The sequence below is a fragment of the Sorex araneus genome, chromosome 9, assembly GCF_027595985.1.
Source record: "Sorex araneus isolate mSorAra2 chromosome 9, mSorAra2.pri, whole genome shotgun sequence".
NCBI classification, from domain to species: domain Eukaryota; kingdom Metazoa; phylum Chordata; class Mammalia; order Eulipotyphla; family Soricidae; genus Sorex; species Sorex araneus.
The window spans coordinates 13,088,112-13,115,400 of record NC_073310.1 but is presented as its reverse complement, the minus strand read 5'-3'; the positions used below and the strand labels follow the sequence as shown (position 1 = coordinate 13,115,400).

The 27,289-nt window shown below is 63.6% G+C and overlaps 1 protein-coding gene across 4 annotated transcripts in view; it reads left to right on the top strand.

The window, feature by feature from the left end:
• The first annotated feature begins 270 nt into the window (after nucleotides 1-270).
• SGSM1 (small G protein signaling modulator 1) overlaps nucleotides 271-27,289 on the top strand; it is a 59,804-nt gene continuing 32,785 nt past the window's right edge. The window contains exons 1-12 of one of the 4 annotated variants that reach the window (XM_055146787.1): nucleotides 271-355; nucleotides 448-491; nucleotides 15,286-15,361; nucleotides 17,561-17,723; nucleotides 20,139-20,291; nucleotides 21,482-21,549; nucleotides 21,810-21,955; nucleotides 22,055-22,171; nucleotides 22,634-22,758; nucleotides 24,037-24,104; nucleotides 24,936-25,099; nucleotides 25,233-25,365. In XM_055146787.1, coding sequence (XP_055002762.1) covers nucleotides 337-355; nucleotides 448-491; nucleotides 15,286-15,361; nucleotides 17,561-17,723; nucleotides 20,139-20,291; nucleotides 21,482-21,549; nucleotides 21,810-21,955; nucleotides 22,055-22,171; nucleotides 22,634-22,758; nucleotides 24,037-24,104; nucleotides 24,936-25,099; nucleotides 25,233-25,365 — 1,276 coding nt within the window. In that variant the 5' untranslated portion in view covers nucleotides 271-336. Of the gene's footprint in view, nucleotides 356-447; nucleotides 492-15,285; nucleotides 15,362-17,560; nucleotides 17,724-20,138; nucleotides 20,292-21,481; nucleotides 21,550-21,809; nucleotides 21,956-22,048; nucleotides 22,184-22,633; nucleotides 22,759-24,036; nucleotides 24,105-24,935; nucleotides 25,100-25,232; nucleotides 25,366-27,289 lie in introns of all 4 variants that reach the window. The other 3 variants (XM_055146785.1, XM_055146786.1, XM_055146784.1) reach the window with 3 other exon arrangements.

Here is a 27,289-nt window from a genome sequence, read left to right as displayed (position 1 = left end):
GGGGCCTTGCAGGGGTGCGGGGCATCGAACCCCGAGCCAGCCGCGTGCAAAGCCCACGCCCCGGCCCGCCGCGCCCTCCAGGTCGGACCCACTCCAAAGCCGAGGTCGCGGGAGCCCGGGCCGCGGGCCATTCGCGCCCGCTGCTCCGGGGGGGCCCCCCCCAGCACGGAGCGGAGCGCTGGGTTGGGAGCGCGGGGCGCGGGGCCTGGCGCGGGGTGCGGGAGCGGCGCCCCCTGCCGGCGGCCCCGCGGCACTGCAGGGCGGCGCCCCGCGCGGCGGGCGTGACGTCACGCGCCGGCCCCGCCCGCCGCCCGCACCGGCCTGGCAGCGCGCGCCATGGCTTCGGGGCCCGCGGGTACGGGGGCGCGGGGGGGCGCGGGGCCGGGGGCGCGGGGGGCCCGGCCCGGCCCGGCCCGGCCCGCGCTCACCGCCCGTCTTGTCCCACAGACGCCGAGACCCGGCAGCGGCTGCTGCGCACCGTCAAGAAGGAGGTGGGTGCCCGCGCGGCGGGGGGCGCAGCCGCAGCCCCCAGGGGAGCCCCGGAGGCGGGGGGAGCCGGGACCCCCGGCCGGGCCCGCGGGGCGCGCGGCTGCGGGCGACCCCCCCACCCCGTGTGGCGGAGCAGATGGAAGGGGCTCCTGACTGGGGTCTTCAAGCTACCCCCCCTTACACCCAGGGTCTGGCCCAGCGGGGGGCACTGGGGAGGGGTCGCCTGGGGACAGATCGGAGTTGGGGACAAGGGCTGGGGTCACACCGGGAAAAGGAAACCCTCCTCCAGGCTCCACCCACCCCTCCCCGAGTCCTCGGTCCTTGAAACCACCCAAGAACTGGGGCCCCCTCACTCCGAGAGGCCCCCTCCCTGGGACTGGGGGCGGGTCTGCACCGGGGGGGGGGGGAGGAGGAGGAGGAGGAGGAGGAGGAGGAAGGGGCCCCAGCAGGTCCCACTGCCCCGTGCGCCCTTTCCCCCCAGCTGTCCCAGAGCCCGTCCAGCCTCTAGGGGGGAGAGCTGGTGGTCTCCGCGGAGAGGGGCTGGTTCTCATGAGGTTGGAGACCCCCCTCCCGCCCCCGCCCTGCCCAGGTGTCTGTGAGTGAGAACGTGTGCACGCACACGCATGTCAGCTCAGCTCTGTGTGTGTGTGTGTGTGTGTTTATATGTGTGTGAGACTCCCCGAGTGAGGACGTGGGACACAGAAGGCTGCGTGTGTCTGTGCGGGGCTGTGACTGCGTGTGCGTGAGTGAGAGTGACGCTGTGTGTGCTGTGGGCTGCTCCGGGCTGGGGTCTGTGTGTGACAGATGATGCATGCGTCTGTGTGATCGTGACATGTGATGCACGGGCCTCTGTGTGAATGAAGCTGTGACTGCGGGGTGCGTGTGTGTGCGCGTGCGCGTGTGTAGGTGTCCTGCCTTCCTCCTGTCACCCCGCGTCCCCCTGAAGCCCGTCAGCCCGTGTCAGCACAGTGTCAGCTCAAGACCTGGGGGCCGAAGACCTGGGGCCGGTTGTCACACTGCCTGAGGGCTCTGGGGTCCGTGCCTCCGGGGGCCAGAAAGCCCCCCCCCCCGCAGCCTGTTCCCAGGGGTTCCATCTGTCCGGTTGGCGGGGCTGTGTGTGTCTGGTTGTGACATGGATAAAGCGTCACGCACAGGGCTGGCTTCCCGGCTCACATTCCCAAATGAGGCATGTCGGATACCGATCCCGCAGAAAGACCCAGAAGGCCTGAGCGGAGCCTTCAGAGAGCCCTGGGGGGAGGGGGGCTGGGAGCCAGCTGCTGAGGGGCTGGGGGGAGAGCGCGGGGTCGGGCACCTGCCCTGCCTGTGGCCGACCTTGCTCTGATGCCCGGCACGGCACCTGCCCTCCCCGACCCCCCCCCCCCCACCACCGAGCACCACCAGGCGTGAGCCCTGAGCGTGGCTGGGTGTGACCCCCCCGCCAGACCCACACACAGACACTCGGGACGTTGACTGGATGCGACACGCTTTCAGGGGAAGTGTCTGGAGCAGCCCGTCCCCCTGGGCACCGCCCTCGTGGTCAGGTTCAACACTGGTCTCCGCTGACCCAGACTGCGTTGCCCCCGTGGTCGCCGCTGCGAGAGTAAGCCAGCGCGGCCTCTAGGGGGCAGTGTTGGCTCCTCTGGGCGGCGCTGGCTGGGGCCCAGCTTCTCAGTACCATGGACAGAGGCCGCCCCCCTCTAGGGCCGCTTCCCCGTGTCCTGGGTGCCCCTGAGTTTGGGGGCCCGCTGTCCCCTCGCTGACCGGGAGGTCTCGGTGTCCTGCGGGGGCGGCGTCCGTGGCTCCGGGGCTGGGTGCCAGGGGTGGTCCCGGGCCCAGCTCTGTGGCCAGTGGCCGGGGCCCCTGTTTGGGGCAGAGAGACGGGACGGCAGGAAGGTGCTGTCTGCACGGAGACAGCCTGGGCTCCGTCCCTGGCACCACCAGGAGGGGCCCCGGAGCACAGAGCCAGGAGTCAGCCCTGCACCCGCTGAGTGTGGCCAAAGTATATATAAATAAACGGGGGAGGGGGGTGGCCGTCGGTGGCACTTTGTCCTCAGCCAGACCAGGGTTCAAATCCTGTGGGTGTCCTGGTGAGGGCTGTCTGTGCCAGGGTGTCGGGACTCGGGCGGGTCTCTGGGGAGACAGCAGTGGGCGCGCAAGGCCCCGCCCTCCTGGCCTGCCATCTGGCTGGCGCCCCCGTGGGTAACTGGAAGGTTGTTTAAGGCCGCTGTGTGGAGGGCTGTGGAAGGAGAGGCACTGGGGAAAATGACCCTGTGCATGTGGCCCAGGAGGGCTTCCCGGAGGAAGTGGCAGTGAGGGCCTTGGAGGTGAAGGGATAGGGTGGTGGCAGGAGACACAGGGCAAACCATTCTGGCAGCAGGAATGATTTGTTCAAAGGCCCCGTGGCTGGAAGGAGGACAGGGAAGTGGCCGGGACAGGGACAGTCCCACCAGGCTCTTCTGAGTTCTCTCCCTCGGGTTCAGCCCCGTTCTGACTTCTCCCTGATCTCTCCATCCCGTCCTCCTTCCCCTGCCCCCTCCCCTTCCCCTCGCTGCCCCCACCCCTAAGTTTTGTTTGGGTTCCCAGAACTCAGCGGGACTGGCTTTGCGTTGCCATGGCGACAGCCATCCGGGGAGTGGGGCACGTGACTGGGGTGGATAAAGGAAGCAAGTGACTAACTGGCTTGTTTTCCTGCCTCTGGCTGGGCCGGGGAGGCTCTTAATTGGCGAGGAGAAGGCGGGAGCCCATCACGGAGGGGCGCGGAGGGGGCACGGGAGAGGGGCAGGTCCTGAGGAGCGACCTTGGGCTGTGTAGTGCCGGGTGTGCCCGCTGGGCCCCCGGCCCCTGGTGCTCTCCCTCAAATACAGAGGCTTTGTAGGAAGGGGAGGGGGGAGGGGGGAGAAAGGGAGAGAGGGGGGAGAGGGAGACAGAGAGACAGAGAGAGAGAAAGAAGGAGGGAGAGAGAGAAAGGGAGAGAGAGGAAAAGAGGGAGAGAGAGGAAAGAGAAGGAGAGAGAGAGCAGGAGAGAGAGGGAGAGAGAGAGGAGAGAGGAGAGAGAACGAGGGAGAGAAAGGGAGAGAGAGCAGGAGAGAGGAGAGAGAACGAGGGAGAGAAAGGGAGAGAGAGCAGGAGAGAGGGAAAGAGGGAGAGAGAGGAGAGAGAAAGGAGAGAAAGAGAGAGCACAGGAGAGAGAAAGAGGGAGAGAGCAGGAGAGAGAGGGAGAGAGAGGAGAGAGAAAGAGGGAGAGAGGAGAGAGAAAGAGGGAGAGAGGAGAGAGAAAGGGAGAGAGAGGGCAGGAGAGAGAGGGAAAGAGGAAGAGAGAGGAGAGAGAAAGGGAGAGAAAGAGGGAGAGCGAGCAAGAGAGAGGGAAAGAGGGAGAGAGAGGGAGAGAGGAGAGAGAAAGAGGGAGAGAAAGAGAGCAGGAGAGAGAAAGGGAGAGAGAGGAGAGAGAAAGAGGGAGAGAAAGGGAGAGAGAGCAGGAGAGAGGGAAAGAGGGAGAGAGAGGAGAGAGAAAGAGGGAGAGAGGGAGAGAGAAAGGGAGAGAGGGAGGGCAGGAGAGAGGGAAAGAGGGAGAGAGAGAGGAGAGAGAGAGGAGAGAGAGGGAGAGAAAGAGAGAGGTGACGTGCTCACAAGAGAGGGAGAGAGAGAGGGAGAGAGGGAGAGAAAGAGAGAGGTGACGTGCTCACAAGAGAGAGGGAGAGAGAGAGGGAGAGAGAGAGAGGGAGAGAGAGGGAGAGAGAGAGGGAGAGAGAGGGAGAGAGGGAGAGAGAGAGGGAGAGAGGGGGGGGGGGAGAGAGAGAGAGAGAGAGAGAGAGAGAGAGAGAGAGAGAGAGAGAGAGAGAGAGAGAGAGGTGACGTGCTCACGAGAGCGCGCGGGTTTCTCCAGAGACGGAGCCGGGTACACACACGTGAGGGCAGGTGCGGGCGCCACGTGCTCGGGCGCCACAGGTGCTCGGCCACGTGGGCACAAGCAGCACAGGGCTGGCGAGGAGAGTCAGAGAGGCCCGCGGCCACTCCCAGCCCTCCCCGCGGGCAGCTCCCCTAGCAGCGACCCTCCCTGAGGGAGAAGCCCCCCAGGGGCCGGGGGAGAAAAAACCCAACGGTTTTGTTGCTTTGGGGTGATGTGGCTTCTAGCAGGGGGGATCATTTCGCCCGTTCCCCCCCGCCCGGGTCGCCAGGTGACCCCCAGGCTGCAGAGGCGAGACCCCAGCTCCTGCAGCCGGGCTGTGCAGTCCTGGGGCAATGATGGGGCTAGGCAGACCCTGTCTGACCCGCCCAGGGGGTGCTGCTGTCCTCCCCGAGTCCCCAGAAGGGCACCCCGAGAGGGGGAGAGCTTCGCCCTACTGCCCTCAGAGGAGGCAGAATCCCCCGACTCTGAGGAGGTGGAGGCCCGGGAGGGCCCCGCAGGCCCACGCCCCGCCCCGTCTTTCTGGTTTGGGGCTTGGAGTCACACCCGGCGATGCTCAGGGCTGACTCCCGGCGGTGCTCGGGGACCTCCCCCCCGCTGTGCTCGCTCTCCGGCCCGCAGGCCCCACTTGGTCGCTCTGGGAGTGACCCTGGCAGCGCTGCACCCTGGCCAGGTCCCCGGGACCCCTGGCCGGGGCTCAGGTGCGGGTGGGGGGCTCGGAGCAGGGAGACTTCCTCCTGGCCGTGCCCCGAGGGGAGGAGGGAGGCGTCTTGGCCTTGAACCCCAGGAGGTTCCCGCAGGGGCGCAGGGTGGAGCCCCCCCCACCTGCTCTCAGACTTGCCTCTGTCCTTCCTGTCCCTTCTCGTCCCCGCTGCGCCCCTGGCACCCCCTCCCCCACCCCCACCCGAGTCCCTCCCTCGGATACCCACGGGGCACCCGCTGTGAACCCGGTGAGGGGGGTTTCCCGCCCCCCACTCCGTTCCGGTCTCTGGAGATAGCCGCCCCCTCTGGTTCAGGACCCTGTCGGGGACCCCCTCTGTTTCTGCCTTCGCTGCAGGCGGCTGTCCTGGGACCCTCTGCTCCCCGAGGGGGGACTCGGGCCAGAGCCGGTCACCGCGCGAGGAGCACGAGAACACCAGTGTCTCCGGCAAGACGGGGTGCAGGGGCGGGGAGATGCGCGTTGGGGTCTCCAGAGCCGCCCTTCGAGGGTCCCCTCGGGCTGTGCTGCAGCCATGGTCGTGGCTTCCTCTGTGGCCCCCGGCGTGGCCCAGACTCGTGCCCTCCGCTGACGGGAGGCCAGGAAGCGGGGCCTGGAGGCCCCTCGTCTGAGCGTCCCCTCATCTGCTCCCCCTGCGCGCGGACCCCAACTCTAGCCGAGGCCCCGGAGTTCCTCAGTCCCCTGAGAAAAGATCCACCTCTCGCCCTGTCTCTCCCTGTCACTCTCTCTCCCTCTTTCTCTCCCCTTCTCTTTCCCTCTCTCTTCTCTTTCTCCTCTCTCCGTCTCTCTTCTCTCTCCCCTTCTCCCTCCCTCCCTCCCTCCTTCCCTCCCTCCATCCCTCCTTCTCTTCCTCCCTCCCTGTATCTCTCTTTCCCTCCCTCGCTCCCTCTCCCCCCCCCTCTGTCTCACACTCTCACCCAGAGGAAATTCTGAAGCTGCTAGCAGCAGGTGGGGACCCACCAGCTGCCTCTGCCATTCGCAGGCTCTGTTCTCGCACCCGTGGACTGACAAGTGAGCAAAGCCCACCCCTGCTCACGTGCTCGGTGCTCGGTGACTCAGGCAGTGCGGGGGGGGGGGGGGGGCTGGGGGCAGTGACAGACAGAGAAACAATACAGATGGGAAGTGACAGATCTTCGCAGCCAGTGAGGCTGGGGGGAGGCGGGAGAGGGAGCAGCTGGGCTGCTCCTCACGGGCCCAGGGGGACAGCGGGCGGCGGGAGGGAGAGAGAGAGAGAGAGAGAGGAGGGGGCTGGGGCCCTCGGAAGCTTGGGGGTCGCAGCCCCTCACCGCCCCAGGCTCCAGTAGAGCTCCCCAAGTCTCTGGACAACGGAATGAACGCAGGGGCTCTGGGTTGGATCTTTTGGGGTTTGTAGTATTGGCTCAGATCAGTGTGTGTGTGTGTGTGTGTGTGTGTGTGTGTGTGTGTGTGTGTCCGTGTGTTGGATGGGGATTGTCGTCCGACTTGGGGAGGAGGAAACTCTCCCCGTGACCGACACAGCCGTAGCTGCCAGGGAGCCTCTTCATGCTTCTTTCTTTCCCGGGCGCCTGAAAGGAATGGGGTGGGCTGGTGGTGTGTGGGGGGGACCCTTCCAGCCTCCGAGCCGTTCTCTGGGGTCCTTCCCCCACAGTTCAGGTGGGGAGAGAGTCGCGTCTGGGCCGGCTGCCCTCCCCGGGATGGCAGGCGAGGCCCCTCGGCCGCCCAGGGTGCTGCTGACTCCCCCGTGGCTGGCGCCCGCGGGCCGGTCTCCCAGCGGCTGAGGCCGGGGCGCGCCAGGATGCAGAGAGCCCGGGACCGGCCGATTTGGCCCGAGCCACTTTTGTGAATTTGCCAAGCTGGTGCTTAAGACGTATTCAAGCTCCGCCGCTGATGAGATGCTGAGATTCTCTCCAGGAAAGCCAGGCTGGGCAGGAGCCCTTCTGCGGGGAGGGGTCTGCGGGGAGGGGTCTTCGGGGAGGGGTCTGCTGCTATTCCTGGGGCCGGCCGTAAGGCTGGTCACTTCCCGAGCCAAGAGCCTCCCGTGGGAGCACAAGAGCTGTGCTGTTCCGACCCAGGCCAGGAACGGGGGGCTGGAGTGGTAGCACAGCGGGGAGGGCGTTTGCCTCACATGCAGCCGGCCCGGGTTCGATCCCTGGCATCTCCTCTGGGCCCCTGAGCACCGCCAGGAGTAATTCTTGAGTGCAGAGCCGGGAGTAAGCCCTGAGCATCGCTGGGTGTGACCCCCTCTCCCCCCCAAAAAAAAGATTTCCAGGGTGCCAGAGCGATAGTATAGCAGATTGGGCGCTTGCTTTGCTCACAGCTGACCCAGGTTCGATTCCCCGGCACCCCGTATGACTCCCCCCCAAGCCCCACCAGGAAAGTCACCGAGAGCAGAGGAAGGGGTCAGCCCAGAGCATTGCTCAGTGTGACCCAAAAAGCAAAAGAAAAAAAAAATCGAGGGCTGGAGCAATAGCACAGCGGGTAGGGCGTTTGCCTTGCACGCGGCCGACCCGGGTTCGAGTCCCAGCATCCCATATAGTCCCCTGAGCACTGCCAGGGGTAATTCCTGAGTGCAGAGCCAGGAGTAACCCCTGTGCACCGCTGGGTGTGACCCAAAAAGCAAAAAAAAAAAAAATATCGAGGCACGGAGATGGCATTTCGGGGGGACCAGGGGCAATGGGTGCAGCTGGGGGAAGGTGGGGGCGGTGCCTGAGACCCTCCTCCTCACTCAGCGGGTGCGGCCTGGCCTGGCGCAGGTGGCGGCCCTGCCCTTCCAGCAGCTGCCCGACCTCTGTGACCTCTGCCCCCGCGTGTGTCGAAGGCGACAGCCAGTGATGAGGGCATCGTCCACTGTGTGTCCTGCCGGCCCTGGCGAACATGCCCTGGTGTCTGAGCGGGGGCTGCAGCGCCCAGAGACCCGCCCCTCAGGACCTGTCCCTGTGGGGGGCCCCGGGGCGTGAAAGCCACAGGTGGGCGCCGAGTCTGCGCCTCGCACACTCCATCCTGGGAAGGCGGCGGACAGGCCCTGCCTCGGAGGGGTAAGGAAACGAGGCAGAAGTAAGAGAAAGAAAGCCTCGAGGACCGAGGGCCCCGCGGTCCCACGCGCTCCGAGATCATCGCTTCCACCCAGGCGTCCTCAGAGGGATGAGAGCACGGTGCGACGCCTCACCCGTCGCACCTTTCACACGTCCACAGGCCTCAGTCTGTCGAGACAGGCTCTGTATAATGGGCTGCGCTCAGGGCCTGTCTCCGGGGCTGGAGCGATAGCACAGTGGGGAGGGCGTTTGCCGTGCACGCGGCCGGCCCAGGTTCGATTCCCAGCATCCCATAGGGTCCCCTGAGCACTGCCAGGGGTAATTCCTGAGTGCATGAGCCAGGAGTAACCCCTGTGCATCTCTGGGTGTGACCCCCTCCCCCAAAATAAGGCCTGTCTCCGCCGGGAGTGAGAGCAGGTGGAGAGCATTAGTGGGTTTCCACATCAGCACCCGTTTTCCGGATACCAGCGTCCTGCCCCCTGCCCGTCCTGCCATCCTCCGGATTGTCTCCCACCCCCTGGTTCCTAGCAGGGACCCTCTGGTCCTGCCTCCACAGCTGGTTGCCCATCAGTGCCCAGGGAGATATACCCCCCCCCCCCGGCCACTCCCGAGCTACTGGCCAGTCCGGTGGCCGCTGAACCCAGAGCCAGCACCGTCCGGGCCGTGTTACTCATCCTTTCACTGGCATCAGGACGGCAGGACAGGGAAGACCTTGATGCTTCGCCTCCGTAGGATCTTGCAGGAGCTCGGGTTGTGGGTGCCCGCCGCTCGCGGGGGTCAGCGTCCTTGCCGGAAAGACCCCGTGGGAAAGCCGAGAGACTTGCTGATGCCGGGGCCGCGGAATGGATTAGCAATCCCTTGTTCCCTGTTTCCATGATCCGGAGTTGGTTTGCCAGACACTGAGCTGGGGGCGTGCCTTGATCTCCCCTCACAGAGTCGCGTTCCTCTAGAGCGAGGTTACCAATAACAGCTCCTCAGCGCTGGTGAGGCAGTTGAAGGACAGAGAGGTGAAGAAAGTGGCCCCAGGTCACACAGCGAAGGGGCAGCGGCAAAGGGCCTTCTCAGCGACCCCATCCGCACGAAGCTGGAAAATAACTTGCTTATGAGACTAACCAGAACGGTAAAGCGTGGACATAAGGCCGGAGGGGATTCGAGAAGCCAAGCAGAGGCTGTGCTGGCTCAGGGGGGTGAAGGTGGGCCGTGCGTGCCCCCTTCAGGCCCATACCTCCCGCGGGACTCCTGGGGTGACAGCCAGCGGTGCCGGGTCTCCCCTGCCCTGGCCGCGTGCCTGGCCCTGTCTCTCTCGTCTCTGTGCCCCGCAGTGCTCTGTGGGCAGGTTGGCTCCGGGGCATGCTCACGCGCCAGCCTGGCATCAGGAACAACCCTCCCGCCTCCCGTTGTTCCGGTGTCCCACACGCTCCCCTCCACCGCTGGGGGTGGGCGGCACTTGGGGTCAGGCCCGGAGTGGGGGTAGGGGGGAGGCAGCGAGGACAGGGGGCGCGGGGCGGGAAGGGGCCGGAGAAGCGCAGCGCGAAGGACAGCCCCCCCCCCCCCATTGGAGCTGAGTGCCCTTGCAAAGCCGCACGCTCTCCACTCTGGGGCTGGCGGTGACCCCAGGTGCTTCCTGGGTCTGACTCCGGTCCCGGGTGCAGGTCAGGGACTTTGGACGTGGAGCTGTGCGAAGCCCCCAGAGTGTCCAACTCAGTACCCCTGCTCGGTGGCGAGAGAGTCTTCGGCCCCCCGTCAGCCTCTCTGCATGTCCATAGCCTGAGTTCCCAAATACCATTCAGCATCACTCCGCAGACGAGAGCACAGCTGACCTTCAGGTTGTGGCATTGTTGAGAATTAAACGCGGCGGGCTAGAGCGATAGCACAGCGGGGAGGGCATTTGCCTTGCTCGCAGCCGACCCGGGTTCAATTCCCAGCATCCCATAGGGTCCCCTGAGCACTGCCAGGAGTGATTCCTGAGTGCAGAGTCAGGAGTCACCCCTGTGCATCGCCGGGTGTGACCCAAAAAGCAAAAAAATAATAATAACTAAACCTGCCCTCCTAATATCTGATGCTCACTCCAGCCATTGTCATAACAAGCCCTGACCGTTGTACTTCGAGTTTACTGGGCACCTACTGTGCTCCAAATCCGCACCGTCCAATTTACAAGGCCCTTGTCAGGTGCACAGCCACACGTTTACGTTAATTGAAATGAAATGAAATGAAACATGTTTCCCCTAGCTGCAACAGCCATGTTCAAACACTCATTCGCCACATATGGTTTGTCATGCTGTATTAGACAACATTAGCTGGAGCCTTTCCAGAAAGTTCTATAATAGTCTTTTCTGTTGTTTTTTTTTTCTGCTTTGGGGGCACGCTGGCAGTGCTCGGGGCTTACTCCTGCTGGGAACTGAGGTGTCAGTCCTGGAGGGCTCAGGTGCTAAGTGGGCTGCTAGGCACCCAACCCGGGTTGGCATCCCTTCTGCTCTGTCCATTGTGATAAGTGCTTGGTGCACGCACACACACACGGTTGATCATTCAGAACAATTTATTGTGAAGAAATATTTGATGTTTTGGTGGTGCTGGGTGGGCCCGTGAGTATATGATACTGCTGAGGGCTGAGGCTAGGATCGGGTGTTTTGGGTTCTGTTCTTTGGTTAGTTGATATATATTTTTTGGCTATTTGGGTCACAAATGGCGATGCTCAGGGGCTCCTCCTGGCTCTGCACTCGGGAGTCACTCCTAGCAGTGCTCCAGGGGAGCACATGGGGTGCCGGGGAATCGAACCCAGGTTGGCTGTGTGCAAGGCAAATGCCCTCCCCGCTGTGCTGTCACTCCAGCCCTGAGCCCAAGATTGAACCCAGGGCAAACCCAGAACAGCACCCAGGATTGAACCCAGGACAGTACCCAGGATTGAACCCAGGACACTACCCAAGATGAACCCAGGACAGTACCCAGGATTGAACCCAGGGCAAACCCAGGACAGCACCCGGGATTGAACCCAGGGCAAACCCAGGACAGTACCCAGGATTGAACCCAAGACAGTACCCAGGATTGAACCCAGGACACTACCCAAGATGAACCCAGGACAGTACCCAGGATTGAACCCAGGGAAAACCCAGGACAGCACCCAGGATTGAACCCAGGGCAAACCCAGGACAGTACCCAGGATTGAACCCAGGGCAAACCCAGGACAGTACCCAGGATTGAACCCAGGACAGTAACCAAGATTGAACCCAGGACACTGCCCAAGATGAACCCAGGACAGTACCCAGGATTGAACCCAGGGCAAACCCAGTACAGCACCCGGGATTGAACCCAGGGCAAACCCAGGACAATACCCAGGAAGGGCAAACCCAGGACAGTACCCAGGATTGAACCCAGGAAGGGCAAACCCAGGACAGTACCCAGGATTGAACCCAGGATTGAACCCAGGACTGTACCCAAGATTGAACCCAGGCTGAACCCAGGCTGAAGGGTTTGCTCTACCATGATCCACACCCACAACCCCCAACACGTTTAATCTGAGAAGAGAAGGATTTGAGGCCAGGTGGCATTTATTGTCCCGCCTTCTAGATGGGTGCGCGGAGCAGAGAGGAGGTGAGGTGACTAACTGTCCCTGTCACCTAGCAGTGAGGGGCGGGGCCAGGGCACTGACTCAGCCCTCAGACAGCCTCCACCTCACCCCTCCCGTAGGTGACATCTGGCATGGGTAGGCTGCGTTCTGTGCGTGTGTGTGTGTGTGTGTGTGTGTGAGAGAGAGAGAGAGAGAGAGAGAGAGAGAGAGAGAGTCTGTGTGTGTGAGAGAGTGTCTGTGTGAATGTCTGTGTGAGTGTGTGTGTGTCTGTGTGTATCTGTGTCTGTGAGTGTGTGTGTGTCTGTGTGTGTGTGAGTGCGTGTTTGGGCGGCCCTCCAGGGAGTCTGGTCCCCCCAGATCCCATGCACACCCCCTCCCCGAGGCCCGTGGGTGCACCGCCAGGGGAGCCGCCCCCCGCAGGCAGCGGGCAGCGTGCCCAGGAGGGCGCTGGCAGGCGTCCAGGGCGTGGGCGGGACTGTGAGGTGCTCGCTGCGCGGCGGGCTGGGCAGCGGGAGCGTCTGGTCCCCACGGCTCCGTCTAGGCCCGCAGCGGCCGCTCAGGGGCGGAGGGACCTTCTCACCGGGATCCCTCGGGGGACCGTTTCCGAATCACGTGTGGGGCTGGGGAGCGTTTGGGGGACCCCACTGTGAGCCCCCAAAGGCCGGTGCCCCTGAGTGTCCTTGTCCATCCACTGCAGCTCGCTGGCCCGAAGCCCCCCAGCCCCCACAGTGGGCACCTCTGCCGTCACCCCGAGGCTCGGCCCCACCCCCGCCCCCGCCCCCTTAGAAGCCTTGGCAGCCCTTGGGACTGGCCCCCAGGGTCTGCCGCCCAGACACGTCCCGGCGTGGGCAGCTCACTCCCCCCAAGGCCATGCCGACTCTGTGTCCGTGACCCCGACAGGGTCATCTGCCTGAGGGTGGAGAGTGAGACCCCGCACAGAGCAGGTGGGCGCCTGGCAGCACGGGGCGACCCGGGCCGTGGCGGGGCCCGTCGTCAGAGCCGCTGTGGAGGAGACAGATGGTCACTCCCAAGAACAGGTGGACGAGCACGGCGGGGAGGGGCCCACTCCAGGGAGGCCGGCTGCCGGCAAGCCCTCACCCTTCCCCTGGCACCGAGGGGGACTCGGGCGTCCTCCGCCCGGGGCTCCTGCAGGCCTGGCCAGGCTCTGCTCCACAAGGACCCCCCTAACGTGAGCCCCCCCCCGCAAGGCTTGTTTTCCCTGCCCCGTCCGTCGTGCAGGCTGCCCTCGGTGTCCCCACCGCCCCCGCCCTGGGCTCCGGCGAGTGTCTCACCGCGGGTGGCTGTAGTGGCCACGCCAAGGAGGGGACAGCTGAGACGCCGGCGTTGGAGTGGACGCCCGTGGCCCAGGCTGCTGATGCCACCTGTGGCCCGGAGGTCACCTCTCCCTGCCCACTCCCGCAGGGCTGGGGGTGCTGGTCCCCCTCATCCTCACCCCTTCAGCCCCACCCCGCCCTCACACAGCCTCTGGCCATCCCCCGGAGGCAGATTTCAGTGGAGGGCCTCGGGGACACGGACTTCCTGTCTGCTGTGGAGCGTGCCAGCCCGTCACTGCCTGTTCCATTTCGCTGTCGATGTTTGGGCCACACCCTCCGTGCACAGGGCTTCCTCCTGGCTCTGCGCGCAGGAGTCCCCCTGGTGGCACTCAGGGAACCGTATGGGATGCAGGGGATCCACCCCGGGTTGGCCGCGTGCAAGGCAAACGCCCTCCCCCCCGCTGTGCTGCCTCTCTGGCCCCGTAGGTGTTTCTGTTCTGAGAGCGACTTCCCCCTGCGTCTGCCAGGGGTCCACAGTGCTGAGTCTCTCATGGGCCCTGTCGGCGCCAGTCACCACCTCTTCCACTGAGAACGAACTCTTAGATCAGTTGGTGACCAAGCTTGTTTCTTGTGTTGGCTACGGGATGGGAGTCTCCACACACCCGAGACATCGGTCACCCACGTGGTGCCTTCTTCCCTCCTGTGGCCGTCCTTGCCCTCTCTCCCCCCACCTCTCTCTCTCTGTCTCTCTCTGTCTCTCTCTGTGTCTCTGTCTCTCTCCATCTCTGTCTCTCTCTGCCTGTCTCTCTCTCCCCCCACCTCTCTCTCTGTCTCTGCCTCTGTCTCTCTCTGTCTCTCTGTCTCTCTCTGTCTCTCTGTCTCTGTCTCTCCCTGTCTCTCTCTGTCTCTGCCTCTGTCTCTCTCTGTCTCTTTCTGTCTTTCTCTCCCCCCACCTCTCTCTCCATCTCTCTGTCTCTCTCTGTCTCTCTGTCTCTCTCTGTCTCTGTCTCTCTCTGTCTCTGTCTCTCCCTGTCTCTCTCTGTCTCTGCCTCTGTCTCTCTCTGTCTCTTTCTGTCTTTCTCTTCCCCCACCTCTTTCTCCATCTCTCTGTCTCTCTCTGTCTCTCTCTGTCTCTGTCTCTCTGTCTCTCTCTGTCTCTGTCTCTCTCTCCCCCCACCTCTCTCTCTCCGTCTCTCTGTCTCTCTCTGTTTCTGTCTCTGTCTCTGTCTCTCTCTGTCTCTGCCTCTGTCTCTCTCTCTATCTCTTTCTGTCTTTCTCTGTCTGTCTCTGTCTCTGTCTCTCTCTCCCCCCCACCCCTGTCATTGTGTCCCTCGGTCACGGGTTTGTGGTTCGAGGTGGTCCAGCCATCCCCTGGTATGCTTTGGGGTCGTCCCCGAGTGCCCGTGGTCAGAGTCGCGTCGCGGACCCTTTCCTCTCGGCTTTCTTCTAGAATATTCTGTGTTCTGAGCCCTCGAGGTCCCGCGTGCGTTTGGCGTGAGTCTTGGTGGACGGGGGGGCTGCCTTTCGGCTCCTAGCTGGTCCCCCGCCCCCGCCCCCCCCCGGCACCTTCTATGCCAAAGATCCTCCCTTGCTTCCTGCGAGTCCTGCCGCTGCTGTGGGCGCCCCTCGACGGGGACGGCCGGAACAGAGTGGCAGAGCGCGCTGGTCACTGCTTGGGTGGGGCGGGGGGTGGTCATCGCCGCGGCCCCCCTGTCACGCCGTGTCCCTCGTGCCTGGCATGGCAGCGGTGCTCACGAGGCCTTGCCGAGCGGGATCATGACGGGACCGCGGGCTGCTCGGGGGTCGGGCCGGGCTGGACTTGGGCCTCCTCGGGGCCAGCCCCGCCTCCCGGGAGAGCCCCTCTGCACCCCAGTACCCCCCACGAGCCCAGGGCACCAGCAGGGAGGGAGCCGGGTGCAGCGGGAGGCAGGCTGGCCTCTCCCCCCCCCCCCCCGCCCCAGGGCCCCTCCCCGGAACTGCTGCCCGCTGAGCCAGGCGCTGGGCAGCCACCAAGGAAGGCCGGGGCCCTGCCCCCGAGGCCACTCTGCAGGAGGGTGGACGCAGAAGCCAGGCCGCCGGGGGCCGCTGGAGACCCCAGGATAAGGGGAGGCGGCGGGGGGGGGGGGCTGCCACGAGGCGGCCCACACAGTGCACTGTTACTCGTGCCACGAGATGAGGCCGGGCAGAGCACCTGGCGGCAGGGGGGCCTCGGGCGGGGCCCCGCAGCCTCAGGCCTCCAGCGCACTGCGCCTCGGCGAAGGGGGCAGTGAGGACGCAGTCGTCACACTGTCCCGTGGCCCTCCCGTGCCGCCCCTGCCCTCCAGGTGAAGCAGATCATGGAGGAGGCCGTGACCCGCAAGTTCGTCCACGAAGACAGCAGCCACATCATCTCCTTCTGCGGTGAGTCTGCGCCCGGCCAGCCCGGGGGGCTGCCTGGGGGAGGTGGCATCTTTGAGCCAGGGTCAGCCTCCAGCACACACACAGGTGCGCGCACACACGCGCACACACACTCGCACACACACGCGCACACATGCGCGCACGCACACATGCACACACACACTCATCAACACACTCGCACGCACACACGCACACACACTCGTCAACACACGCGTGCACACACACTCGTCAACACACACGCGTACACATGCACACACACTCGTCAACACACGCACGCACACATACGCACACACACTCATCAACACACACTCGCACGCACACACGCACACACACTCGTCAACACACACGCACACACACTCATCAACACACGCGCGCACACACACTCATCAACACACACACACACTTGTCATTTGGGCATTTGCAGCTGCCTTTGGTGGATTCAGACCCAGGGCGGCCTGGAGACTCGGCTGAGAAGGGCCCAGGGGCGCCGGAGTGGACGCCAGGGCCTGTCCTCGCTCTGCCTGGGCCTCAGAGGGGAGCGAGGCGGACAGGGCGGGTCAGAGAAGTGGGGAGGTGAGAGCCAGCCAACCTCCCGGCGGGGGTCATGCCCAGTGTCCCGGCTGGGCCCACGGCCTGACGCCCCCTCTCCACCCTCCCCCCCCCCCCCGTTTCCAGACGTGGCCCCTCCCTGCTGCCGGTGTCCTCCCGCCTTTGTCTGTGGCTCCCAGGGGTGCTGCAGCCAATATCGGGGCGTCCATCCAAGGGGGGGTGACTCTCGCCCCGTCTCAGAGAACCTGATACGATGATTGGGGGTCGCAGGAGGAGGGGGCAGGCGGTAATTCCCTCCCCGAGAGATGCCCGTCGGCTCTGGTACCGCCTGTCCCTCCCACCTCCTCCCCCCCAGGGCCCCTCCAGGCAGAGCCTGGATCTGGGCGTTGCGGGAACAGCGCCCCCTGCCTGCCAGCCCCACTCGAGCCTGGGCGAGGTGTTCCTCACCCCTTGTCTGTTCCTTGGCCGTGGGGGAGTGGCGGGGGGCGGGGGGGGGGGGCTCACTTCCCCAGGGAGCCAGCTCTGCCGCAGGACCACAGCTCGGGGCCCAGGGTCACTTTTTTTTTTTTAAAGTGGCACAGTTATTCAGAGACACGGGTATGCACCATTTCTTTTTAGGCATGGAATGTGTCTGTGCAAACATATGCACATACCGGCCCTCGTGTGTGCGGGAAAATCTGTGTCTGTCTGCGTGGATACATCGCCGACTTTTTCTTCCCTGGACATTTTTTTTTCCCTTGGGACTTTTTTTTTCCTTTTTAGGTCACACCCGGCGATGCACAGGGGTTCCTCCTGGCTCTGCACTCAGGAATTACCCCTGGCGGTGCTCAGGGAACCCTATGGGATGCTGGGAATCGAACCCGGGTTGGCCACGTGCAAGGCAAACGCCCTCCCTGCTGTGCTATCGCTCCAGCCCCTGGGGCGTTTCTGTGTGGCAGCAGAGTCTTTGACCTGTCCCTGTCAGGACGTGCTGGCATACCTGCCCGTTCAAGGCGGAGAGCAGGGGGCCCCAGACTTGGCCTGTTGCCCGCTTTTCTCTTACGGGAGATCTTGGTTCGGGGGACCCACCCCTGGCGGTGCTTAGGCCTTACTCCTGGCTCTGTGCTCAGGGGTCCCTCCTGGCCGGGCTCAGGGGACCACCCAAGGTGCCAGGGACCAAAGCCAGGTCAGCCACGTGCCCTACCCGCTGTGCTCTCTCTCTCTCTCTTTCTCTGGCACCGGCCCACCACCCCTTTCAGGGGGGTGTGCCCCCGCAAATCAACCTTTTCCTTTTTTTGGGGGGGGAGGGTGGCCACACCTGGCGGTGCTCAGGTTTACTCCCGGCTCTGCCCTCCGGGATCACGCCTGGTGGGCTCCAGGGACCCTCCGGGTACCAGGGGTCACCCTCGGGCCTGCTGTGTGCCAGGCGAAGGCCCCCGCTGTTCCTCCCTGTTCCCAGGCGGGGCCAGCGCCCCCTCCTGGTGGGGGGTGTCACAGCAGGAACCGAGCTGGCGGCCGAGTCCCGCACACGGGCGTGGGGAGGGACCCGCCCGGGCCAGCCGCAGCGATGGTGCCCCTCGCCCTGTGGAGTCTCGACTCCGGCCCCGCCGTGGGGCAAGGGGGGGCAGACGCCCTCCGAGCGTCCACGTGCTCCTGAGCACCGTGTCCCCGCAGCGGCTGTGGAGGCCTGCGTCCTGCACGGGCTGCGGCGGCGGGCGGCCGGCTTCCTGCGCAGCAACAAGGTGGCTGCGCTCTTCATGAAGGTGGGCCGGAGCTTCCCGCCCGCCGAGGAGCTGAGCCGCAAGGTCCAGGACCTGGAGCAGCTGCTGGAGAGCGCGTGAGTACAGGGGCGGGGGGGACAGTCCACCCCCACCCCCCACCTCCCGGCACCCATGCCGGTCTCCTCCCAGGCCTTCTCACTCAGCCAGCCCCATCCTCACCCCAGGGCCTTTGCACAGTCAGTTCCTAGTCAGCATCCAGGTCTGCCTCCCCCCGACCAGCTGGAGGGGATTTCCCAGCATCACTCCGTTTCTCTGTCCCCCCTGCCCCCCCCCCCCCGGTTTCTTCCATCTGTCAGTACTGCAGTTCTCATTTGTTTCTCGTTTCCGCGGTTGGTGTCAGCCTCTCCCCCCTTACTCGGAGCCCCGGGAGGGTTGATGGCCCTGCCTGTGTCTCCTCCCACGCCCCCGTCCCCATCCCCGCTGCCGAGCGGGCAGGCGTGCGGGCGCCCCTGAGCTGCCCGGCCCGGCACCATCCTGCCCGCGGGAGCCACGTCCTGGCTCCTCGGGGTAAAACCCGCATCTCCGGGACCCTTAGAGGCACCAGGTGGGTCCTCTTGGCGCCGCCGACTGTCCCCACGCCCTGGAAACTGGCCTGAGGGTGTGGGCACGAGCGTCTCTCTCTCCTCCGCCACCCTCTGAGTCTGCACCCCGTTGCCAGCAGGCCCGGAGCCTGCGCGGGGGCAGGGGTGGAGGGTAACAGGTGACTCTTCTCAGTGACTGTTTACTGAGAGGTCACAGAGGGGGAGAGAAAAGGGAGAGAGAGGGAGGGAGAGGGAGAGAGAGAGGGAGAGAGGGAGGGAAGGAGGGAAGGAGGGAAGGAGGGGGAGATAGAGAGGTAGAGAGGGAAAGAGGGAGAGAGGAGAGGGAGGAGGGAAGGAGGGAGCGGCAGCCCCTGCTCTGGGTGGTCAGCGGGTGGGGGCAGTGGGCAGCAGCCGGCCGGACAGGCGGGGAGGGCAGGGTCAGAAGCCATGGGGCTGGCCAACACCCCTTCCAGCACAGAGCAGCCAGGAACAGGGCAGGGGCCCGGCTGGCCCCTCCTGGGTGCAAGCGCCCGTCACACCGGCATCTCTGCGCCCACTGTGCTGAGCATTGCTTCACTCTCCCCCCCACGGCTGGGAGCAGAGTGGGCCTGGGATGGCTCACGCCTCCAGACGCTCTCGGTCCGCGGGTCCCTTCTCCGGGACAGCCCCATTTTCTTTCTCTCTTTCTCCCTTCCTTCCTTCCTTCCTTCCTTCCTTCCTTCCTTCCTTCCTTCCTTCCTTCCTTCCTTCCTCTCTTTCTCTTTCTCTCTTCCTTCCTTCCTCTCTTTTTCTTTCTTTCTTTCTTTCTTTCTTTCTTTCTTTCTTTCTCTCTCTCTTTCTTTCTTTCTTTCTTTCTTTCTTTCTTTCTTTCTTTCTTTCTTTCTTTCTTTCTTCTTTCTTTCTTTCTTTCTTCTCTCTCTCTTCTTTCTCTCTTTCTCCCTTCCATCCTTCCTTCCTCCCTCCCTCCCTCCCTCCCTCCCTTCCTCCCTCCCTTCCTTCCTCCCTTCCTTCCTTCCTTCCTTCCTTCCTTTCTTCCTTCCTTCCTTCCTTCCTTCCTTCCTTCCTTCCTTCCTTCCTTCCTTCCTTCCTTCCTTCCTTCCTTCTCTCTCCCTCCCTCCCTTCCTTCCTTCCTTTCTCGTTGTTGTTGAGTCACACTGAGATACACAGTAACAAAGTTGTTAGTGATGGGGTTTCAGTCATACAATGTTCCAACTCCCACCCCTTCACCAGTGCACATTTCCCGCCACCAGTGTCCCCGGTTTCCCGCCTGCCTCCCTGGCAGTCGCTTTCCTTCTCTCCCTCCCTGCCCCCTCCCTTTGGGCATTATGGTTGGCAGTACAGGAAGTGAGAGGTTATCACGTCAGCACTCACTCCGTTCTTGTCCAGAGCGGTCACTTCCAACTCTCTTTGTCACCGTGGTCCCTTCTCCACCCCAGCTGCCCTCTCCCCGCACTCATGGCAGGCTTCCAGCCACGCGCAGTCCTCCTGGCCCTCTTTCTACTGTCTTTGGGTACTAACATGGTCTCATGCTACGTTTCTTTTTTTTAATATCCCGTAGATGAATGCAATCAGCCTGTATCCTGTCATACAGTGTTCCGACACTGGTCCCTTCACACAGACACCCCCAGTGTCCCCAGTTTTTTATTTTTGGTTTTTTTGGGTCACACCCAGCGATGCTCAGGGGGTTCCTCCTGGCTCTGCACTCAGGAATTACTCCTGGTGGTGCTTGGGGGACCCTATGGAATGCTGAGGATCAAACCCAGGCCGGCCACGTGCCAGGCAAACGCCCTCCCTTCTGTGCTATTGCTCCAGCCCCCACCCCCCGTTGTTTTTATCCCACAGATGAGTGTGATCATCCTGTGTCTGCCCCTCTCCCCCTCCCCCTGCTCAGCGTGTCGCTCCCCATGGCTGCTCATTTATACGCCAGTTTCATGACTTCTGGTTCCCCAGGCGAACTCAGATCCAGGGCCTCCAGGAGAACGTGCGGAAGCTGCCGAAGCTGCCCAGCCTGTCCCCGCTCGCCATCAAGCACCTGTGGATCCGCACGGCGCTGTTCGAGAAGGTCCTGGACAAGATCGTGCACTACCTGGTGGAGAACAGCAGGTGCGCGAAAGTCAAGAGCAGGGCGCGCGCCGCTCTGCCTCCCCCTGCTGGCACGCGTGGGAAGTGCGTCCTCTGGCCGAGAACCACTTTCCACTTTCCCTTCATGACCTTTGGGGCGTTTGAGTCCACACCAGCCCCACTTGGGACCTTAGGAAGAGTCTGGTTTAAGAGCACTGCGCTTTTGCGGTCTCGGCGGTCGTTCCTTCCCTGCGCAGACCCACTTGCTAAGCGTGTGGGTCGAGGGGAGCCTCTCAGCTTCTCTGTGCTTCCTGGTCTCTTCAAATAAATCGGACCGTGGATTTCTGCCTCTCTAGAGAAGAGGGGAAAGAGCGTTAGCAAATGCACAGCATTCTGGAGACACACAGTTAGAATCCGTACATTCTCGTCCCTCATTCCGGTCAACTAAAGGCTTCACGGTATGTGGCGCTTTGGCCTGAATTAATTCATTCATCTATTCTGTAGACTTTTAGTAAGCACCTACTATGTGCTACCTACACTGGCCTCTATGCTGGGGATCCAGTGGCCTTGCCCGTCCTTTTCCTTTTGCCTCTTATGCCCCGTGCACCTGAAGGGTCTGAGATTCCTCCTGGCCAGCTGGATTCCTTTCCAGCCAGAGAGCAAGAGGGCTTCCTTTTTGCAGTATATGCCAGTTTAACTGCATCTTGGCAAGGCGGGTATTGTTATTACTCTTTTTTTTTTTTTTTTGCATTCTCTGCCCAGATGCTAGCAGCAAGCCTCCCTCCTCTCGAAGCTGCACACGTCCCAACAGGCAGAATCTCAGCAACATCCCGGGGTGGGAGGTGGTGGCTGGTGTCCCAGGAAGGGAGCCACTAAGCGCCCATGTGGGGGGCACGCAGAGCTCTAACCAGCGGAGCGGGTGGGGACAGGAGCAAGGGCAGGATCCAAGGCCCAGAGGCAGGAGAGTCAGAGAAATCCAAATGCTGGTGCTCCAGTTAACCGCCCTCTCCTACGAGTGAGTGCACTCTTGCCGCTTCATGCCTGGGTGCAGTTCCTCCGTAGTGCCTGCATTCGGCATCTGTCCCTGTGTGTTTCCTACCGGATCCGGAAACAGGCTCTGGCCCTCGGGACTCAGTCGGTCCCGAGTCGGGCTTCAGTCACCTGCGTGAATTTTAGTGTTGCAGCGCCCCCTGCTGCCCGCATCCAGCGTGCGTTTCCTTCCCCCCTGTCAGTAAGTACTACGAGAAGGAGGCTCTCCTCATGGACCCCGTGGACGGCCCCATCCTGGCCTCCCTGCTGGGTGAGTGCCGGGGGGGGGGAGAGGGGGGGTTGGCGGTGACGTGGAGCGACCTCACTCGCCTTCACCCATCCCAGACTTCTCCCTCTTCCCCCTCCCTGGCCCCTGCCCGGGGCTGGTTCTGCTCACCCCCTCAGCAGAACCCTGGGTGTTCTGCATCTAGAGCATGTGCGTGGCCCGGCTGGGGCGGTGGGGGGAGGTGGGAGGGCGCCCCCCACCCTGCCCCGGGGTCCCGGGTTCCCAGCGGCCCCTGCTCCCCGCAGTGGGGCCCTGCGCCCTGGAGTACACCAAGATGAAGACGGCGGATCACTTCTGGACGGACCCTTCGGCCGACGAGCTGGTGCAGAGACATCGCATCCACGGCTCCCACCTGCGGCAGGACTCGCCCACCAAGCGGCCGGCCCTCTGCGTGAGTGGCGTGGGCCCGGGGTGCGTCCGTGCGTCGGTCCGTCGTCTGTCCGGCCGCCCGGGCCTCACCGCCCGCCTCCGCTGTCCCTGCCAGATCCAGAAGAGGCATTCGAGCGGCAGCATCGAGTCCCTCTCGGCGCGGGACTACGTGGAGTCCCTGCACCAGAACTCCAGGGCCACCCTGCTCTACGGCAAGAACAACGTCCTGGTGCAGCCCGTGAGCGCTCGGGTGGGGCCCTGGGGCTGGGGCTCCAGCTTTGGGGGGTCCCTCTGACTCCCGGGGGAGCGAGGGGGCTCTGTGTCCCGACTCTGTGTCCCTTCTCCCACGGGTCTGTCCGTCTGAGGGCGTTTCCCTCCTTGTACCCATTCACGCGTCTCTTCAGCCTGCCCACAGTAGTTCACGGCCGAGTGGTCAGTTCTCTCCCCCCCCTCCATCCTGTGTGCTCCTCCCCAGCGCCCCTTCCCTCCTCCTCTCTGCCCTCCGTCCACCTGCCACCCACCCAAGGCAGACAAACTTCCCTCCGTCGGTCTGAGTGTCCCTCGGTGCACCCAGGAAATGCACTCAGGCACCGGGCAGCGAGCCTGAGACTGCCCTTCCCTCGAGCCCTGCCTCCAAGGCCGGGTTCCGGCCAGCCCCCCCCCCCCCCCGCCCCCGAGCAACACCCGCTTCTCTCTGCAGAGGGACGACATGGAGGCTGTGCCCGGCTACCTGTCCCTGCACCAGACGGCTGATGTCATGACCTTGAAGTGGACGCCCAACCAGCTGATGAACGGGTCTGTGGGGGACCTGGAATATGAGAAGAGGTAGAGCACTGGGGCTGCTGCTGTGGTGCGGGGCGGGGGGAGAGGGGGTGGTCCCGGCCCCCCCCCCCAGCCCGGGTCTTGGTGGGGGAGGGGCGGACAGGCACTCGTGCTGCTGGGGGACTCGGGACCTGGGGTGGGGGTGGGGAGCTCCAGGAAGTGACAGAGGCAGGGGGGGTCAGTCCTCGGGGAGGGGCTGTAACGGGGCCCTGGCCAGTCTGCGGGACACCCCGACCCCTGCCACGACCCCGTCAGGTGCTGTTTGTGTGACGCTCCAGGGTGGGCTCTGTGGGAACTCTCGGCGCAGATGGAGGGCGCGGCATCCCCTGCTGCAGGCCCTGGACGGGGCCCTGGACCCGGCTGAGCAGGGGCGGCCAGAGGCAGAGCCCGGGGGAGGCTCAGCCCAGCTGAGGCTCGCACGGTTATTTCAGCCTGAGGGGTCGTGGCCACCGCTGGGGGGGGCTATGGCCGTTGCCCCCTGAGTCCCCCACCGTCTTTTCTTCCCTCCCTCCCTCCCTCCCTCCCTTCCTTTCTCTCTCTCTCTCTCTCTCTCTCTTTTGGGGGGTGGTTGCTCCACACCCAGCAGTGCCCAGGGCTGGTTCCTCACTCTGCTCAGGAATCCCTCCTGGCGGGGCTGGGGGAACCCCAGGGGGTGCCGGGGATCAAACCCAGGTGGGCCGCATGCACGCTCGGCGTACGATCACCCACCGTACACGGCCTGGGTCCTAACTCTATTTTTCTTGATCTTTCCCCCCACTTTATGGAAGCCCCGTGGTTTGCAGAGTTGCTCATGGTGGTTTGTCGCAGGCACCCAGAGTCCCACCCCACCCCCACCCCCATGGTCCCCTTCCCTCCACCATTGTCCCCATTTCCCCAGCCACCCTCAAGCCTGCCCCTGTCGCAGGCCCCAAGGAACTCATTCAATATTGCCCATTACCACCCAACGGCTAATGGAGTGATCAAAAAAAAAAAAAAACTCAGTAAAAAAAAATTCGTGAAAATTGTTACTATCTCACCCTGGGGACATCGAGTCCTGGTCTGAAGGTTCACTGAGCCGTTGTTGCTAGTCGAGCCTTCGGTGTTAATGCTCTGGCCAGTCGACTCGGGGGAGCACTTGGAAGGAGGGGTGCAAGGGGTGGGGCGAGGCGAGGCGGGCAGAGCCTTTGTGCCTCGGGGCTGGCCTGCCCGCCACCAGGAGGCCCGGCAGGTGCCGGGCGATTGGGGACAAGAGTCCCTGAGGCCCAGCCCGGTGCTTCCTGTCGCCTGCCCCGCCCCCTCCAGCGTCTACTGGGACTACGCCATGACCATCCGCCTGGAGGAGATCGTCTACCTGCACTGCCACCAGCAAGGTGGGGCTCACCTGGGGACCCCGGGGCCCTGGATTGCCTCCCCCGAGCGACTTCCCCTCCCCGGGCCTCGGTCTCCCCTCCTGTAAAGTGGGGATCCTCACGGCGCCTTGGTCACCTGGGGGTTGTGGGGCGACTCGAGGCGGGAGTTTGGGGCCCCGTGGTCGCTCGGTGTTGGCTGCCGACACTTCCTGGGCGTTTCTGTGCTCCCGGGCCTAGTGCCCACGGTGCCCCCTGGTTTCATGCCCCCCCGCCCCCCGAGACCCGGGACAGCAGCTCATCAGAGCCCACATGGAGGCCAGGAAGCAGCTTGACACCGAGTCACAGGCCGGGGGCGCCCGGCCCCGGGACGAGCCACACAGGCTCTGAGATCACAGGGTCGGGCTCCGGAGACGAGGGCCTGGGGGCTTCTCCCCCCCCCCCCCCCCCCGCCAACGCAGGGCCGGGCAGGAAACCATCGAGCTTCCCCCGCAGAGGCCCGGAAGGGCCGGGTGGGGGGCAGGCCGGAGGACTGAGACCCTCCCCACCCCTCGTTACACTGCTGGGTGTTGTGTCTGTTCCCCCGCCTCCCCCCCAAGAAAAACACCCCCATAAGCACCATGAGCTCTAAATCGCCGGGCGTCTGGGTGGCCCCGGGCCCCGCGAGCGTGGCTGGGTGTGGCCCCTGTTGGGGTGGAACAGGCCTCCCGGACCCAGGGCTGTCCAGAGCGCCCCGAGGCTCTTTCCCACGCCCGCCCTGGGGGGGACGTGCTCGCTGGGAGCCCCCACCCCCCGTCGCAGCGGCAGCCCATACTGACGCCCGGCCTGTCTTCCCCGGCCGGGCCTCGTGGGCAGTGGACAGCGGCGGGACGGTGGTGTTGGTCAGCCAGGACGGCATCCAGAGGCCGCCCTTCCGCTTCCCGAAGGGCGGCCACCTCCTGCAGTTCCTGTCCTGCCTGGAGAACGGGCTGCTCCCGCACGGGCAGCTGGACCCCCCGCTGTGGTCCCAGCGCGGGAAGGTGAGGCAGCCAGGCGCCGTCGGGGGGGGGGGTGGAGGTGAGCGGGACACCGGGGGAGGGGGCTGGACCCACCCCACTCTCCCTGGGGCTCTGCGGCCCCCGGGGGTCCCCATCAGGCCGTTTCTTCCCACAGGGCAAAGTATTTCCCAAACTACGCAAACGAAGCCCCCAGGGTTCCGCCGAGTCCACGTCTTCGGACAAGGAAGAGGACGAGGCGACGGACTATGTGTTCCGGATCATCTACCCCGGCCTGCAGTCCGAGTTTGGTGAGCTGCCCCGTCTCACGGCCCTCGGGAACCCCCCCCCCCAGCTGGTCCCTGGAAGACCCCGGGCGCTCAGGGGTGGCGCCTGCAAGCTGGGACCCCAAAGTGTCTGGGCAGCCTCCGTTTCCTCCCGAGAGAGTCCAGGGAACCCATCTCTCAGCCGACCAAGGTGCCGCCAGGTCACCTGCCCCTGCGTGCCTCGGTTTCCTCTGCTGTTCGGGGGTGTTCATAGTCCTGACTCCATGTGAGCGTTCAATGAGGAAAGATCCAACACTCATTTGTGAGGAACGAACTTTCATTTAAACGGGCATCGAAGGGACTTTCCTCAACATAGTCAAAGCCGTTTGGCACAGCCCCACAGCAAACATTATACGTGAGGGGGAAACCCTAAAATCCTCCTCTCACAGGTCAGGCACAGGACAAGGTGTCCCACACACACCACCACTGTTCAGTACAGTATTAGCGATACTTGCCATAGCAGTTAGGCAGGAAAAAAAGGTATTAAAGGACTAGGACCGTAGGAAAAGAAAAAGTCAAGATTCCACTTGATTTGGAGATGACATGCTAAGAAAACCCTTTGAAAGCCTCCTACTAAAAACTAAGAACTCCTAGAAGTAAGAGACTTGCATGGTAAAGTGGCTGCAGAATCGACACGCAGACGTCTGTGGATTCTCTATATGCAAATAATGACAAAGAGGAGTGAAAAATCACAAACAACCCCATTCACAGTTGGGCCTCAGAGATCAAACACTCGGTGCAGAGAGATCTCTCAGCCACGCGCTGCTCTTGCATGGTTAACGCCACACTCCCTCGGGCGCATCCCGCTGGGTCAGTGCCTGGTCTAGACGGAAGCCCAGCACACAGCAGGGCCGTCAGCAGAGCAGGGAACCCGTGGCTGAGCTTTAGCCCTGGGGTTGTCGCCCAGCTCTGGCACTTGACGTGGTGACGGCCACTGCCCCAGGGTCTTAGTGGAGACAGTTCTGATTAGAAGCAGCCCGGTGAGCCTTGCATGTGGCCCGCCCGAGGTCAACCCCTGACTGCCCATTTGGTCCCCTGAGTCCAGCCAGAGGCAGGTCCTGAGCACTGCCAGGCGTGTCCCCCTCCATCAAACAAATAGAAAAGCTCAGCATTATCCTAGGGGCTGTCAGGAGGTTTGAGTGAAATGCCTCTTTGTCAGAGTTCTCTGAAGGAGGCTGGGATTTTTTGTTTGTTTGCTTTTGGGGGTCACACCTGGCGATGCACAGGGGTTACTTCTGGCTCTTCATTCAGGAATTACTCCTGGCGGTGCTCGGGGGACCCTGTGGGAGGCTGGGAATTGAACCCGGGTCGGCCGCGTGCAAGGTAGATGTCCCACCCGCTGTGCTATCGCCCCAGCCCTGGGTTTCTTTTTGTTGATGTTGGTTTATCTGTCTTTGTTTCTGCTTGGGGACTGTGCCTGGCACTGCACAGGGCTCATTCTGGGCTCGGGGCTCAGGGGTCACTCCTGGCAGAGCACGGAGGGACCATATGGGACCAGAGCGGGTCAAACTCAGGCTGGCCGTGTGCAAGACAAGCGCCCTGCCCGCCGTCCGGTCGCTCCCGTCCCAAGGAGGCCTGGATTTCTTTCTTTATTTTTTCCTTCTTGGGTCACCCCAGTGGTGCTCAGGGGTTACTCCTGGCTCTGTGCTCAGGAATTACTCCTAGCAGTGCTTGAGGGACCCTATGGGATGCTGAGGATCGAACCCGGGTCGGCGGCGTGCAAGGCAAACGCCCTCCCTGCTGTGCTACCACTCTGGCCCTGAGGTCTGGATTGCTTAAATGCTGTGATTTGTCTGTCAAAACTAATCCCCACTGATTTCGAGGCTCTCTCGGTGTCAGCCCTCGGTGGCCCCACTGGGCCCGACACCAGGGAACGGCTCTGCACCCCCCTCTGACGTCGACAGCCGCT